The sequence below is a fragment of the Melanerpes formicivorus genome, unplaced genomic scaffold, assembly GCF_026170545.1.
Source record: "Melanerpes formicivorus ecotype bairdi unplaced genomic scaffold, bMelFor1.0.p_v2 SCAF_6, whole genome shotgun sequence".
Lineage (NCBI taxonomy): Eukaryota > Metazoa > Chordata > Aves > Piciformes > Picidae > Melanerpes > Melanerpes formicivorus.
Window position 1 is genome coordinate 15632755 of NW_027142358.1, and position 16900 is coordinate 15649654.

The 16900-nt window shown below is 37.2% G+C and overlaps 1 protein-coding gene across 20 annotated transcripts in view; it reads right to left on the reverse strand.

Moving 5' to 3' along the window:
* Window positions 1–16900, reverse strand: part of KCNMA1 (potassium calcium-activated channel subfamily M alpha 1) — a 410890-nt gene that overhangs the window by 55780 nt on the left and 338210 nt on the right. For all 20 annotated transcript variants that reach the window (XM_068139897.1, XM_068139896.1, XM_068139895.1 and 17 more), the window contains one exon: window positions 6379–6472. In XM_068139897.1, the coding sequence (XP_067995998.1) occupies window positions 6379–6472 (94 nt within the window). The remainder of the gene's footprint in view (window positions 1–6378; window positions 6473–16900) is intronic.

Sequence of the window (16900 nt, forward strand, 5' to 3'; positions counted from 1 at the left end):
GAACATGAGCCAGCAGTGTGCCCAGGTGGCCAAGAAGGCCAATTGCATCCTGGCCTGTATCAGGAATAGTGTGGTCAGCAGGAGCAGGGAAGTCATTCTGCCCCTGTACTCAACACTGGTTATGCCATACCTTGAGTACTGTGTCCTGTTCCTATCCTATCCCATCCTATCCCATCCTATCCTATCCTATCCTATCCTATCCTATCCTATCCCATCCTATCCTATCCTATCCTATCCTATCCTATCCTATCCTATCCTATCCTATCCTATCCTATCCTATCCTATCCTATCCTACTTCAGTCTGTAATTGTCTTTCTTGGGTAGATTTTGCCAACAAAAAAATGTTCAGCGATTTCCTGCTCAAGACTCAGAGTCCTGAAACTCACCTTGTGTGTACCTGGATGTTTGTTTGTGAGTGCATGCACACAATTTTAGAAGGAAGCATTGGGTTTGCTGAAGGTAAGACAAAAACTGAAGACATGCTAGATAATGTCTCACGCCTTTGAAATTTCTCCTACAACTATCCTAACAAATTGTGGCAATTAACATGCTGTTAGTGTTAGATGTATGCAGCCAGTGCAGGTGCTAATAATTGAAAAAGCATTTAGAGCTTTTACACCCTGGTTGAATATTTCATGATGTGCTGCATGTTTCACTATTTACTCAGTGGGCCTCTGTCACTTCAATCTTCTTTGACTGCTTTGACTGGTGCTATAAAGCTCAACCAAAATAGAGTGACGGCTTGTCACAGGCAAACTCCACTGACTCCAGAAGCTCACTGGGACTAGCTGTGAAGGTTGTCACGACATTCTGATGGAATTCAGCAAATGTTTTGTGACTAATACACCCAACAATTGTCGGCTACCATTAGCCATTCCCTGTGACCCTCTGCAGTCTGTGTGGATGGCATTAAGTCGTAATGAGAATTTGTTGCCTATGTGTGTTACACTGGTGACACTCTCTTACTCATCTTTCCTTTCACAGGTTAATCAGCAATGAAATTTGTAAGATTCAGTGTGCAGACACGCTGGGCTTTAGAGATGAAAATGCAGCGTGCCATGTGAGAGAAAACATGCAGTTTACAGTTAAATATTTTCCTTGTCATATACGGAAGCTATCCTAATATTGGTTCACGCTGTCTGACTTTTCCCCTAAATTTACAAAGAAAATACATCTAATATAGTGGTTGGTACCTAGTGCCCTCTGCTAGCTTGTGGGCTGAAGTACAGTGCTAAGAATGCTACAAATTCTCCTTCCTTCCATCCTGCTCTGCTCAGATGTTGCTGAAGTTGTTTTTATCAGAAAGCTTTACTGAAGTGTTCACATTAATTTATCAAGAGTACTAAGGACATTGACACCACCCCAAGTGATCCTGCTTTGGCAGGGGGGTTGGACCCGATGATCTCTAGAGGTCCCTTCCAACCTTTAACATACTGTGATACTGTGATACAGAGCTCTTTACTGTAAGAACCTTGCTTATGAAAGTCAGGACATGCACAGAGTATCCTTATCAAGTATGAATCCTCTCACACAGAAAAGTAACAAAATAGTTAACTTCTAGACTTTTATATAAGCAACTCAGTAAGGGATAGAGATGGCATGAAGCCAGTGTATTTTCTGGTTTTAGTATTTCCTATTTATATCTACCTAAGCTGCAGAACTTGCAAAATTTGAGGGATAGGGGGATGTACCTGAAACAAATAAAAATTGTCAAAATAGACATCCACAGTTAAGTGGCAGGGGCAAGGAGCACAAGCAGAAATGTGTGTGCACATTTGAGTGTTGGTAGCTAGATGAGGAGATAAATGTGCACAGTCATTGTTCATATACAAAGAATATAATACCCAACTTCAGGAAAACAGCCAGGATGCTTTCCCTTCAATATCAGGAAAACAATCTCATTAGGTTTCTGGAAACATGTGCCAAAAAGCTCACTTTTCCCCATGTCACTTTGCTGGGTCTTAACAGTCTCTGAATAAGTTTTATTGTTTGGTCAAGAATTAATTTGGATCCTTGATCAAGGAAAATCCTCCGGCTTACAAAATTCTCCTTGGCAATGCACTGAAAACCCAGCATCCTCTGATGCCTCTGATTCTTATGCGATCAGGGACACTAATGATAATGACCCTTTGCTGAGTATGCTACTTGTCTAGAGGCCTATGTCAACTACACCACTACATTCAGAGTGGACAGGGACAAACTATTTGTTTGCTCTTCAGGCCCCTTGGGCCTTGTCATATGCTATTTGTTCTTGCATTAAGAGGTAGTTTGACTCAGCTGGGCTGACATTTCCTTCAAGTCAGTGTATTCCACTCATGCAGTAGCAGCTACTAGAGCAGTAAGTGCAGACTTGAGCCCCAGCAACAATCCTTTTAAGTGGCATTTTTGATTCATATCCAGGGCTTTTCACATTTTTACTGGTCATTCTGGAATCCAAAATGACACTTTTTTTTTTTTTTTTAAGCTAGTTTGCTATTTGATATTCAGGCAACATAGCCACCTTATTTTAACATGGCCATTTGTCAATAACAAGCATCAAAACCTGTGACTGTGAGATGATGAACAAGTGATCACTGCATGACACCAAAGATGCCAAATGGTTCTACTTTTCTTCTCCACTTCAGGAAGGGGGAGACCTGATAAGTGATTACTCTGCTACTCACAGCTTTCCTTCCTTTTCTTTCCACTTACTATTTAAATTTTATTTCTTATTGTAAGAGATGCCCTTGTGTTCACATCTCCAGAGAAGGATCCATTTTTTCCTGTAGGAGTTTCAGTAATTTTTAAATAATACCCACGTCCTTGTGGTTTTAATTGGACAGACTTCTATTGATGTAAACTAGATAGAAATAACCATGACAATGCAGAGCATTTTTCTAGTTAATTTGCATTTGAAGCTATAGTTGGAACTGGAAGGATTAATTTCTGACTGATTAGATTCTTCCTTGTTGCATCAGTGGGATTCTGCTCATGTCATTTGATGTGAAGCAGGATTCAGTTAGAACAGCAACTCTGTAAATGTAAATCTAGACCATTTGCATACAAAGAACATTTGTATGCCTACCATCTATTTATTCAGATGCCTTCTATCTATGCATCTGGATCATATTGGTAATACAGATTTCTACTTACGTGTAAGTAAATCTCACTGAGCAGGTCTAAATAAGCAACTCTTAGACCTCTTGTCAAGATGTCCCAGGGAATCCCTAAGATACAGCTTCTGTTCTCTGTTCTATTCCAGTCATAAAGTTTTACATCATGGCTTGATAACCTCTTCCTTGATTTGCCACTACCATCATGGAAATCTAAAATCTACAGAGCATTTTCAACACTATCTTAACTATAGAACTGCTCAGAAAGTGATGTTAAAGTCACAGCTGTGATTACAATTTACAAATTAACTTTTCACATATTCCTCCTTTACATGTTCCAGACTTTTTGTTCTTCATATCCTCTCTAGATCCAGGACCATAGCTCAACAAAAGTCTGTAAAGTAGCCAACTGTTTCTGTGGGAGGGACAAGAGTGAAGATGGCTTTGAAAAGAAGCTTTTAAAGTAAATTTAGGAAAAATATTGCAAAGATAAATATCAGCTACAGACATGACAGTGCTTTAGCTGATTTACCTCTTGTGCACTTTTAGCTGACATACACTAAAGATTTCCGGGCAGGAAAGCAAGTACCTGTCACTTCAGGTAATTTACAAGGATACAAAATAGCAGATAATACAGCCCACCTTTGTTTATCAGAAAGAAAAAAAGCATTTGGCCATTACACACGAAGCTTAACAGAGCTCTTTTCTAATTCAATCCACTTTGTCTTATTTAGCACCCTGAACCAAAGTTTAGTCAGTGTAGATAAAGGGAAAGACAAAGAGACAGTTTGGTCTGGGGAGGGGCTGAGGGTGACAACACAGAGCTGGTGAATAAATTTAGTAGCAAGGATGAAGAGGAAGAAAACAATGTCTGGATTTGGAAGCCTGGCAAGTTCTCCAGTCACTGCTCGACCTGTGTTTAGCAATTCTGATGTGCTACCGAGCAGACAGCTCAGGCTCAGGATGACTACTCTCCCTCAGTCCCTCTTCAGCAGGCAATGAAAGCAGGCTCTACTTTGAAAATCTTCCCCCATCATGCAAACTGACACAGGCATGCTTTTCAAAAACCCACAGCCAATCTGTTGATCATTACTTATTTACAAAGGCCTTCGGGCAGAAAGTCCTGTAAAAACCATACTTGATACAGTATACACTAGCTTTTTCTGCTTGTGGAAAAAAGTACCCCTAAGGCTACCTCAAACCATCACTTTCTATTGCACATAAAATGTACCATGTAACACTAAAGTATTTAATATATATGGTATAATATATCTACAGGAAAGGCATTTGTGTAGAAGTATGTTACCCTGTATTTGGTAATTTGATGTTTTGCTGAAGGCTATGACTTGAAAAAGCCTGCACCTAGTACAGAGGACCTGTCATCTCAGTACCCAAGAGCCAATAGAATAAAGAAGTACCCTTAAGCAGCAAAACTTTGACACAGCTTTGAAGCATATGAAAACAGTATAACTCCCCAGAATTATTATTACTCAAGATCAAAGAAATGAGGAATACTTTACATAGCAAACAGGGACAGTGTGTTCAGCTCCAAATGTTTCAGCTCTTTCTCTCTCTCCCTCCCTTTCTTCTTATTTCCACTTCCTCAAAATTAAGACTTGGTTATAGGGAGAAATCTGCCACATGTTTAAAACTGTAAGTGGTCAAATCTATTAGCACCAGATAAGACTGTCCAAAGGTAAGTAAAATGAAAAGAATACTAGAATGACAACTGGCACCACAAAAATGAGAGGCTTGACAGAATGTTTGAATTATTCTTCCTCACGAACTGTAAACAAGCATGTAAATCAGTGTCATATGGGCAAAACTGAGCTAACAGGAAGGTAGAGATACATTTAACAGAAATAGATGGTCAACAGGAAAAAAAATCCACAGCTGGGTGCATTTTCCTGTGCGAATCACTGTCTTCTGGTTCTGTAGTCTAAACAGAGATGAAGATGAGTTGTAGAAGTTATGTCCTTGAACATGTCCTATATTGTGGCAACAGTAAACAAATATGGATGTTTCTGTAACTGGTCAAAGAAAATTTCAGTCTACTTACTGAAATACAGACAGGAATATTAACTAGGTGTACCCAGAATAATTAAAGGAACAAAATCATTGTCAACAACAAAAGTCATAAGCAATTTTCAATATGGAAGGAACTATATATTCTTACTAATTTGTTTTCAGCTAACCTCTGTGAATGCAGAGCACATACACTCAAACCCCAAACTGCACAAATGTTTCTGTTTATATATGTAAATAAGGTTACATTTTTCTGTGTATACATATATATGCACTGGAAAATCTCTACTGTGGTATTTGGTTCAGGATACAATTATGGACCAAGGTTCTAGCCTGCTAACTTTCAATTTGCAAAACCAGAGCAGGAACAGCCTCCTTGTAGAAAACTCCTTGTCTACTATCTGACCGTGTTCTGACTCATTTCAACAAGCAAAAGGTGAAGCACAGTGAGACAGAATGCAAATGCCATATTATTGTAATAGATTCCCATTTCTTGATGTAGTTACAGTTTTAATAAATCTCTCACAGGTTATTTGTCCTATGGAAGGAAACTACATAACTATACAAAGGCATACTGGTGTAAAATAATATGCACATAGCAACAGGGGAAAAATATCACTAACAAGATGATATTTTCATCGTCCACTTTTAGAGTATATGCTTCCCTTTTAAAAATCCCTGTATTTCATAATTAATGTGCTTTTAGCCTGAGTAAAACTGCATTAGTTTTGAACTTTGCTTTGGCAAGTACATAGATTATTAGACTTTTTTATCAGTCTAAATCAATTAACAGAAATTTGATTTCAATCGACAACATAAAAGGAAGGTAATATTCAGGTTCATTTTTGATTGTGATGATACATCTCACATATGGCCTTAAGTACAGAAAACAGTACTCAGAGGGAATCCAACAAAAAGAGAATTGCCTGAGGCAAACTAACCACATGAGTTCCCCTGATTGGTTAGTGCTATCATTAGTGCCACTGCTGTTTAAGAACTACACACGGACAGGACAGGGTGACAGCTAAGACTTTAAAGCCTATGTATTTTTCAAACAGCTTTTCAAACTGTTTTTCATGACAGAAATTTTTTTCAGCTCTATCATTAACTGCTGACAAGCTGACAGAATAAATACTTCAGCCTTTCAGAAACCATCTAACAATCTTTTTTTCCACCCCCTCCCCTTATTTTTGATGTAGGGGGAGGAGAAGAGGAAGGAAAGAAGAAAGGAGATGAAGATATGAGTTTCTTACAGTCTTACCTCATCAGTTTGGGTGAGGAGTTGGGTGAATTTCGCATGCCTCCATTTCGCTGCTTTTTTTTGGGTGACAGTGTCGATGGCTGCTCATCTTCAACTGGAAATACAAGGAACTCATGAGATTAAGTACTGTTCTAAGTGCAATGTGAAATACAAGTGAAGTACCAAAGAACACACACTCTATGTCCATTCACGCACTGATACTTCATTGCTAACATAGGCCCAACAGTAATAAAAATCAAATACATGTTAGTTGAAGAGACTGGCTTGAAAGAGAAGCAGGGAAGAATACCGGGCTTTGAACACAGGCGTTCAAATTGGGTTCATACTTCAAAAACAAAGGAGAGGGAACTGCATTTGGGTTATTCTTAGAGTTATTTTCAGTTAATCTGTGCTACAGAAAAGTAGAATTAGTGCTTTGCTATATTCCCAGAAAGATAAAGTACTATTTGCAATGCCAACATAGCAGCTGCCAGCCTGCTTTTGCTAATGAACTAGACACCAGTTGGTTCTTGCTCCTCACATGCCAAACAACAGAGTCTTCATGAAGAGATGTAAAATATTCAATGCCTTGATGTTCAATGATTCAGTTAGCTGGGAATGTGAATGCAGCCTGCCATTGTGCACAGATCTCCAGCACAAGTCAGACCTCATCCTTCTACCCTTCTCACAAAAGGGAGTTTTAACAGGAGTGAACAGAATGAGGTTAAATGGAAGTGGGAAGACAATACCTGTATAACAGAGGATGCATGTGTTACGCAATCTTTTAACGAGGATGAAGTGTATTTTCAATGACAGATCAATTTCCAGAGGTAAAATCATTTATGTTTTTTTTCCAATCATAAACTACTAGTGGGTAACCTACGTCACAATACATACTGCTTAAACAAAGGCAGATTCCTAATAACTCATCTGTAAGAATTAACCATCATTTTTACTGTGCATAAAGGTTTACATGTGCTATCAAAGGGAATTATCCTATGCTTGCTTTTACAAATTCACACTAATGCTGAATTATTCTAATATAAAGAAGGAAAAATAACATTTTTCCCTATCCTACTGTTATCTGGAAAATTAACTAGAAGATAATATAACTGAAGCTATTACTTAAAGGCTAAAAAGAAAGAGATTAGTAGCAGTAGTAGTAGCTACATTAAAAAAAGCTTAATACACATTAGGAGTGCACAAGGAGAAGCTGGAAAAAAAATATTCTAATTGCAATGAGCTACATAAGAGCAACAACAAAACCTGGATACATTTCATCTGACACGGTCTCATCTGGGAAGAAAATAAGCAATATCCTTCTTCTATAACCCTCTTCTGACACTGGTTTATTACAGACTGGATTCTAGCCTGTCATGTCTGTCTGTTTGCCCAAGTCTGCTATGGAACTTCATTTTGTCTTGGTCAAGACTGAAGGACTGGACTCTGAAAAGACAGATGTGCTGTCTTTTTAAATGACCTGGCATCACCTAACACATCAATGGAATCAAAACAAAAGGAAGAATTGAGAAAGAAAAAAAAATTAGAAAGAGGAAGAAAATCTAACTCCAGAATAGATGCCCCAAAGTGTGGTAATTCTTAGATCAGAGCAATGACTGTCTAATAATGATTCACTAAATTTCTTTCCTTCTCAAGCAGCATCCCCAAAGACAAAGCCACTTAATTCTCATTCGACTTTTTTTCCAAGTCTGAGTCCTATGGTGGAAATGCTTCTTGTTGATTAGTCAAGCACCATTCCTTGTTGGGCTGTGATAAATAAGACCATAGAAAATTCTCAGAAAAACACAAATCGAATTTTTCTTTCTTGAACAGCATGTTTGGATTAAACTAGATCAATTCAGTATTTAGCTGTTTCTAACATGACATGAATATTTTGTTAGTAATCTCTTACTATTTTCAATTCTAAAAAAAACACCCTCTGCAAATCACTTTCTTAGAAATGACCTAGTCTTATTTTAAACTTGTCTATCAAAGAGTTATTTGCATACTATTCCACATAAACAATAGGCTGCTTTCAAGATATACAATGTGCTCTCTTGTTCTTTATAGGATATAAATACTCAGTTCCAATCTGTGAATCCACCACTTGAAATATCAAAGGAACAAGAAGCATGCAAAAATCAGACTTCCAGAAACTGGCCACAACTGATATGTTTTGCCTGCTTGGTAGTAGTAATTCTAAATTTCACTCAATTTATTCTAACATGGGGTTATAGAATGTTTTTCAAGAGATTGAGTGCGGCACCACAAGTGTATTGTTATTTTAACAGTTTAAGGGAGATACATAGCCATCGGGACCACTTGCAAAATCTTACATTAACACAAGGCAACTATAAATCACATTATAGCCAAAAATATTTCTACGAACTATTAAAATATGTTACTTTTCCAAGTTTTCAGCTATCTAATGAGACTCCTGTCTGATCCTTCTAAATACTGAAAGTTAGCACAATAAGGACCTTTTGTGTTGTATGGTCCAACATTTTTGCTTTCCAGTGCTACCAGGTAGTGCTACACTGCTGGGCAATTAAAAACTCAAAGGAATAGAATAGAATAGAATAGAATAGAATAGAATAGAATAGAATAGAATAGAATAGAATAGAATAGAATAGAATAGAATAGAATAGAATAGAATAGAATAGAATAGAATAGACCAGACCAGGTTGGAAAAGACCTTTGAGATCATCAAGTCTAACCTATCATCCAACACTATCTGATCAACTAAACTATGGCACCAAGTGCCCCATCCAGTCTCTTCCTAAACACCTCCAGCGATGGTGACTCCACCACCTCCCTGGGCAGCCCATTCCAATGGCCAATCACTCTTTCTCTGAAGAACTTCTTCCTAACATCCAACCTAAACCTCCCCTGGTGCAGACAGAGACTGTGTCCTCTTGTTCTGGTGCTGGATGCCTGGGAGAAGAGACCAACTCCCACCTGGCTACAACCTCCCTAATCCTGAGCCTCCCTTACCCACCCAGAATCATAATTTCTAGAACTAGATTTCTCACAGTTTGCACTAATTTTTGATACTCTATTTATAATAAATAAAACATGTGCTTGTCATACTCCAACTATGCCTGGAAAGCCTAAGGTTAATGTGACTCATTAGTTATTATCTGTTAGAACAAAGCCTTCTCACAGCTCTCAATTTGGTGCTAAAGCAATCCTGCTTTGCTTAAGCAAGGAGGCCATTTATTATCACTGCAGCAATAAAAGGTGATCTATCTTAATTATATCACATCCAAAGAAGATTTTGTTTTACAATGAGATCTGTGAGCAGATTTTACAGGGCACCTGCAACTAAGAAACTTCTCCCTAAGAATGGGAGACAGGAACATGAAGCTGAAATATATGAATGGTATATAATGGACACCATTACTTATGGCTTTGTTCCCAAAATTTGTTGCAATGATAAATCACAAGTGGCTTCTCAATAGTAAGTAGGATATAAACCATATTTAATTCTTGTCCTTCAGATATTCTTATCAATTTCCTGCGTATTTAAAGAAATAGATCTAGCAAAATTTTTAGTAAAGCCATAAAATATCATTTTAGTTTCATGGTTCCTGTGCCTGAATTAATTTAAAAAGGAGTCTTAAATTTGCTTTTTCTTATGAAAGACAACTATATTTGAATAATGGGCTGTGATATATGACAACTTAACTCTGAAGCTGTATGTTTGACCTAGTGCTTCTATTAATGAGTCACCATTTCCAACATTTTTTTATGTCTTTATGCTACAGGTTTTGTATTAAAATATAGTCATATTATATTATGCAGACTTTCTTTACCAGCTTTCATAAAAACTGAAGATAAGTTCAAGAAATGGACACAGAATTTTATAGAATTGAACTTAATCCAGCCTCTTGAGTTACAGTTAAATTCAATACCTTGTTTGCACATCCCTAAGTATAACACTTAATGTACTGTTGTAGCACGCTAGCGCTCAATTGTCTAATAGGCAGAGAATCTAATAGCTTTGCAGTTCAGGAAGACTCTGTGCTAGAAAAATGTCAGGCGAGTCTAATGAGGTTTCAGATGCTCCAGTTTATGCTGGAGTTTAATTTAAAGTTACATCGATGTTTTAACATGTTTGCTTATTCTTGAGTAAAGAGAATTCATTATTTCAATGACACAACCTCCAGACTATGTTCCGTGAATTGATTTAAGATGTGCTGGTAAATTTTACAGCCTTAATGTGGAGCTGAACATCTGTAACAACATATTACTTGACTTTTATTCTCATTTAATTTTTTAAGCAAAATAAAGGGAATGTCATTCAGAGACAGTGGACAAGTTCGTAACTTTTTCTTTAATATTTTGTTACTATTTTTAAAATAAATCTATCTCCTTCACTGCCTCTCCCATGTCACCAGCAAAAGAGTTTACAGACACTGCTCTTTAGACCAGAAATAGGAAATAAAATTTATGTTACTGAGTACCACGCAAGCTGAAATACCTGGTAAACTCTTTCTGCCTAGCATGTACATCCTTCAGAGCAAATAAGCCATATGAAGGTAAAGCGCAAACCACCCAGAAACATTAGTCAACTAGCTATCTCAACTTATTAATCACCACATCTGGAGAAACCCACATCTGTAAGCACTTAACAGAGCATTAGTAATGTCATAGTCACATTGAAAACAGACTGCAAAACCATGCACAAACCAATCTATATTGCCTTATGCATACAACTATGGGGCTACCTACGGAGATCTTGGTTCAACCCAGGCTTTTGGGAGTGGTAGCAGTATTTTACAGGCAAGCTGAGCGCCCTTTGAAATCTACAGTATGTAGATTTTCCTTGTTCAACAGAACTCTGTGAGTTAAGTTGCAGCAGCGAGGGCTTGCTGGGTAGGAAGAGGCTCCCTTTACGGTTATTAACAAGTGGAACAGGTTCCAGGACTCCTTCAGTGGACTTGGCACCAGCCAATGCATTAGTAGTTGCATTCTTGAATTGATCTGAACATTTTGGGTAACTTGATCTAGCTGCATTCTTTACTTCTAAACAATAAGAAAAAAATTTAAATTAATGTCTTACTATTAAAAATTATTTCCAACCACAGGCATGAATCAATTCTGATATTATGTGGAATCACAGACTTTAAAGCTTAAAGTATAGGTGTCTACAGCTGAAATAAAGGTTTATACCTGCAGCTTTCTTATGATTTTTTTAAATGGCTTTTTATAAAAGAATACTTATAAAAGGATTATTCCACAATATTATCATCTTTAAGCAATAATCCCATCCTAGGGTAAGTGTGTCTGAGGTAACACTTATTTCCCACATGTTGATAAAGGCTTTGAGATTTACTATCTGTGGAAGATATTTATTCCTTTGAATCTACTGAAAATTACAGGGGAGGTAGAGCACTCTGCAGCTATTAAAATAAATAAGGAACCATAGAAAAAAGTCAGGTCAACACTTCCAAATTGTGCAAACATACTTATGTAATTAAACTGACATTTAGGAACCTGCATAAAAGTTATTGCGTATTCAGAAGAGCCTAATACTGTACATTTCAGAGGTCATACATAGCACCTATGAAAAAAAAAAAAAAAGCCAATAAATTTGTATTTCCTAAATATGAATTTAACTTGAAAATGCAGTTCTTAGTCTTCCATATCCAATATAGTAAAGCCAATTAAAAAAAAAAAAAAAAGGCCATACTAATACCTCTAATGTCATCCTCTGTAAATAACAACAATAAAAGGTTTTGCTGGGTAAAAATATGCAGTAATAGTCTTCTCCTAATGACTCTATTGTAGAAAATAAAGTATATTACTGAGCCACTAAGATCTTATGCCCCGTTGTGCATTATAAGGTGAGGAGGTTAGGTGGGTAGAATTATTTCCATATATTTCAATGGCGCTGAAGTATTCATGTAGAACTTCAAGTAGACAGTGGCTCCCAATTATTTGAGGAGAATGGCATGTGTTTTGGCATCTTGGTATAGTTTACCGTCAGACAGAAACACTATCTGGTAACCAGGAAGACAGATAAATAGCATCTGGGTTTGCCATTTGTGTTTAAGCACAAAATCTGACTCTAACACCAAAAAAAAATAGCAAGCTGATAATACATGAATTACACAAGTAGTCTGAATGCACAGGTTCAACTAAACTGATGCCTTGCTACTACTACTATGACTGAGGTTCATAATGAATCAGTGAGAACAGAACTAGAGTCTACCTCACAATGTTATTCTGCTCTTTGCTAATAGTAGTAACATCTAAAGTGCAATATTAATAATACACATTCATGAGAGTTCACATTGACTTTCAATCACCAGAGGATGGCATATATCTTTGATTAGCAAAACTGGCACACAAAAAGTTGTGCATCCTATTGGATACTCAAAAATGACCAATCTTACCTCAGAGTTACTGGGGGTTTGTCAAATCTTGTACTTCTAGCTTTTATGTTCTTCCGCTGAAACAATTTTCAGGTGATAAAATATATCTGTAGAGACCTACCTCCCTACACAAGTCACCAGTCAAGCATGTATTTAAATGCTTTGAAATGCAGTTTGATCGAGTTCTGTTTTTAAACTACAGCCAGAACTACAGACAGTGATATTGGAAATAACCTTTATAAAACCACATCTGCATCAAAGTATCTTCACATGCAATGGTAGAAGACCAAAATCAATTAATAACGCTTATTTGGCCTCCAAGTGGGTTAAGAAACATCAAAATCTTTTTACAGTCTCTTCTGGAGATGGTTTAAGTACAAGACCTGACTATTAAGTACTAAACTTCCATAACAGTGTACGTCTTACAGCGCATTCAGTGCAGACGTAAGCAAGCTTTCCCAAGATTTTGTGCTTGCAGTGGCATAGCATGAACCAGAACTGAAGTACCTTGTCTTTTGTAATGGCTTATTAGCTTGAGTTTGGCATCATATTTAATAGCATCACATGGTCCTGTTCAGGACTAAGGCAGAGTGATCTGCTTAATAGAAATCCTGCTTCCCCTTAGTTCCAACAATGTGGAACTGCCACTGGAAAGCAAAACATTAAACCATGGGGATAACAGAGTTGCCATTTTGGGGTCAAATTACTCCATATTTAAAGGTTCTAACTACAAGCTTCATCCCATGAACTCTTATCTCCTGCCTCTGACAAGAGCTCACCAGCTTCTCATGAAAATGGAATGACTATGAAATACCTTGTTCATAGGAAAAATTTCTTTCTAGCTCCAACAGCTTATGGCTCATGTCTTTTTTCTCCATCTTGAAAAACAATGACCACAGTATAATATCTGAATAACCTATCTTTGGTAGAGATAATTATCTCTTTCTCTATTCCTTTAGCACAGTAATATATTTTTTGCCCTGGAAGAGTAGAACTGTTTGGGTTTGTTTTTTTCAGTTTAAATAGCCTGCCAAATTGTATATGCACACTGGACCACAAACACAAACATGTCAGGACATATATGGAGCTATAGGTGCAAGCACACAGGTGCAATTTTAAACACATGACATTATTGTGCTCTCGGATTAAGCAGTATTGTACAACTAGGTGAAAAATACAGGCCAACAGAATTATTTCTGCAGATATACACTATAATATGCAGAAACCAAAACATTTATGCTTTTATAGCATCCTGTTGTTCAGCAAAGGCTGTTTCTTTTGCTTATAATTTCTTAAAAATCTGACTGGATGTTTGCACCACTATGTGGTGGGTTGGTTTCCAAAGAAAATATATTTGGGAAACAAAGATTGCTGTTAATCATATGGAACTAAATACATCCTTACATACTGTCACTGCCTCACTAGGTTTGGCAACCAAACTGTCTGGACTCGGGTAATTTGTTGTACCACTGTGCAATGTTAAACCACAGCCTCTAAATCCACAGGAATTCTCCTCCAAGTAAGTGATGAGTTTAGCACCAGCGCGTCTACTAAAAGAAAACAATTTTCTAATCACAGTTACATTAATTTTTCTTTATCTAATATGACACATGCAAATGGTCACAGGACAAGTGTGCTGCCTGCATTGTTTATTGTGCCAAATTTCATTAGAACTCTTCAGGACACTTGTCATGTAGCCATAAGGCATTATTACTGTTAACTAAGAATAGAGACACTTACTGGTCATTTTGAATAGCATTTTGAGAACGGTATACAATAAAGAAGTCAGCAAGAGTAAAGTAAGAGTAAGAAATTCTGGGGTTTTTTTTGTGTGTAGCATTTCTCAATTGTACCCTGGGTGAATACTACCTGCTTTTGGTATATGCTGTAAAGAACAGGCAGAAGATAGTTTAACAACATCAAGACAAACACAAAATAATGCTTTTATTTAATGTGAGATATGATTTATATAAAGGTATTTTGAAGCTGCACGCATTCCTATTCTTTTTCCCACCCTGAAGAACTCCTTTTCAAGCTCAATGGCTATACACTTGCCTACAGACTGCATTAGGGTATCATGCCTGTTTCTATTTCTATACATTTCATTTATTATAATAAAGATAATTTGAAACGCAATCTGCAACTCCCTGAACATTTTTAAAGCAACCAATGCAGTTAATTTAATGCCTATGGCAATCTCTGTTTATTCTTTGTGAGTATACATTTGCCGTAACTTAAAACAGGGCTGAGCTTTAATTTAAATGTAACAAGGCAGAATACCAGTACAGAGCTTTCAACAAAATGGCTGAAACTGGCTTCAGCATGATTTGCCTGGAAGGGAAGATGAAAATGTGTTTTAAAGGAGAAAAAATATCCTGACCCAAACCAGACATTCTAAACAACCACCACTGATACCCACCGCTCCATTCCTCCCCCATCCCTATCAGCTGCCAGGCTTTCAGCACCGTTTTTCGCCAGACACTAGCACAGTGTTTTCCTTCATAGTCAGCCATCAGCCAGAGCTGTCACTTGCAGATACTTCATTTTTGTTTCAGTCTAATTCATACTGCACCCCCTTAATCTCTGTAGTGAGTAATGCCATGTCACTGTGCAGATATGCCAGATCCAGCACTAGTAGTATCAAGAGTGTCTTCAATGGTGAAACAACCTTGGTTTGAAAAAATATTTTTATTTCTGCCTCCAACTTCACTGTTCTCTTTCTCCTAAGCATCTTCCTAGCTGACCTCCAAAGGAGCAATCACCATTCTGCGACCTGGCATGTCTTCCACAGAGCTCAGCTTTCGTGTGGAGGGTAAAGACAAGCTGCAGCTCTGTATTATTAAATGGAAATAATCAACATGTTAATTGAGTTTTTTTGCTACCAGAATTCTTTTGATGGGAGTGGCAGTACCTCTTTCAATGACAAGCCTGTTTAGACTTTGCTACCTACCACTCTGTGAATAAGACAACTGAAAATACCCATAGCAATTCCTCCAAACTGTCAGCTACTGCTGTGATTCCACCCAGCACCCCCTGTACAAGACAACAGATTAACCATTAGGCTAGATATGTTGAAAATATACAGCTTCAACCTTTCCCCAGCTAGCTCAGAGCGATGTATAGATGATTATTTCAACCGTCAGCTGCCGCATAGACTTAAACCCCTGCACAATAACTCCTGGATTCATCTGCCCCTTGTCAAACTTGCACAGCTTTAGTTTGAGCATACATAGTGTGGCAGTTTCACTGCGGATCTAGAATAATCCAGACGGCTGCTGTCTCTTTGTTAACAGGAAGCTAAACTGATGAGTTTGTAATGCATTTCTTATCAAAGGTAGTTTCAGAAAAGAAAATATGCCTAATCAGTTGGGGTTGGAACTTAGCAAAGTATCGAGATATGGTTTAATCAGAACATGCATTATTTGTTGGGAAACAAAAATATTATTCATCCCCTTTAAAAATCACTTTATAACAATAAACTATTTATTTTACAGATTTACCTGATTTTTTTTTTGTCTTAACAGATGTAACAAAATGATTGACAAGAAATTACAATGCAATGGTTCTTGATAGAGACAAGAATTTTAATCATAGAAAGTGCAGAGCAGTATTTGCTTGGTGTCTGAAATGGTAATTCTAATTAACCAGGACTGCTGTTCTGGTTTCTATGTGCATTACAAACTCAGGGAAATTATATATAAAGAGAAAATTATATATAAAAAATGATGCATATAAAGAGAAACAGATATGTTCCTATCTCTACATACTAGTACCACTAGAAAATCAGGTGAGGCTCACTGGCTTCTGGTTGCAGTGTGTGCTATCTGAATCAGGTAAGAAAACATCAAGATCCAAGAATGTCAAGAACACATCTCAGAACAGTTTACAAATACTGAATGATGCTTACATGAGACATGCTCTTTGAAACAGTGCAGCTAAGAAACACCACTTTTTTGATTTCTTTTCTTTCCTCCCCTCTTTTTGACCCAGGCTCACACATTTTAGCTAAAGGCTTATAAAACTGAATGACAAAAGCATTGCTCTACTCCTATTTTTCCTCTTGGCATCCAAAGCTTAAATTTTAGTCTTAATTCTCCTCTCATATAAAGGACTGAAACTCAGCTACATTCTTCACCTTTGTTTTTCCTAGAATAATGTAAAAA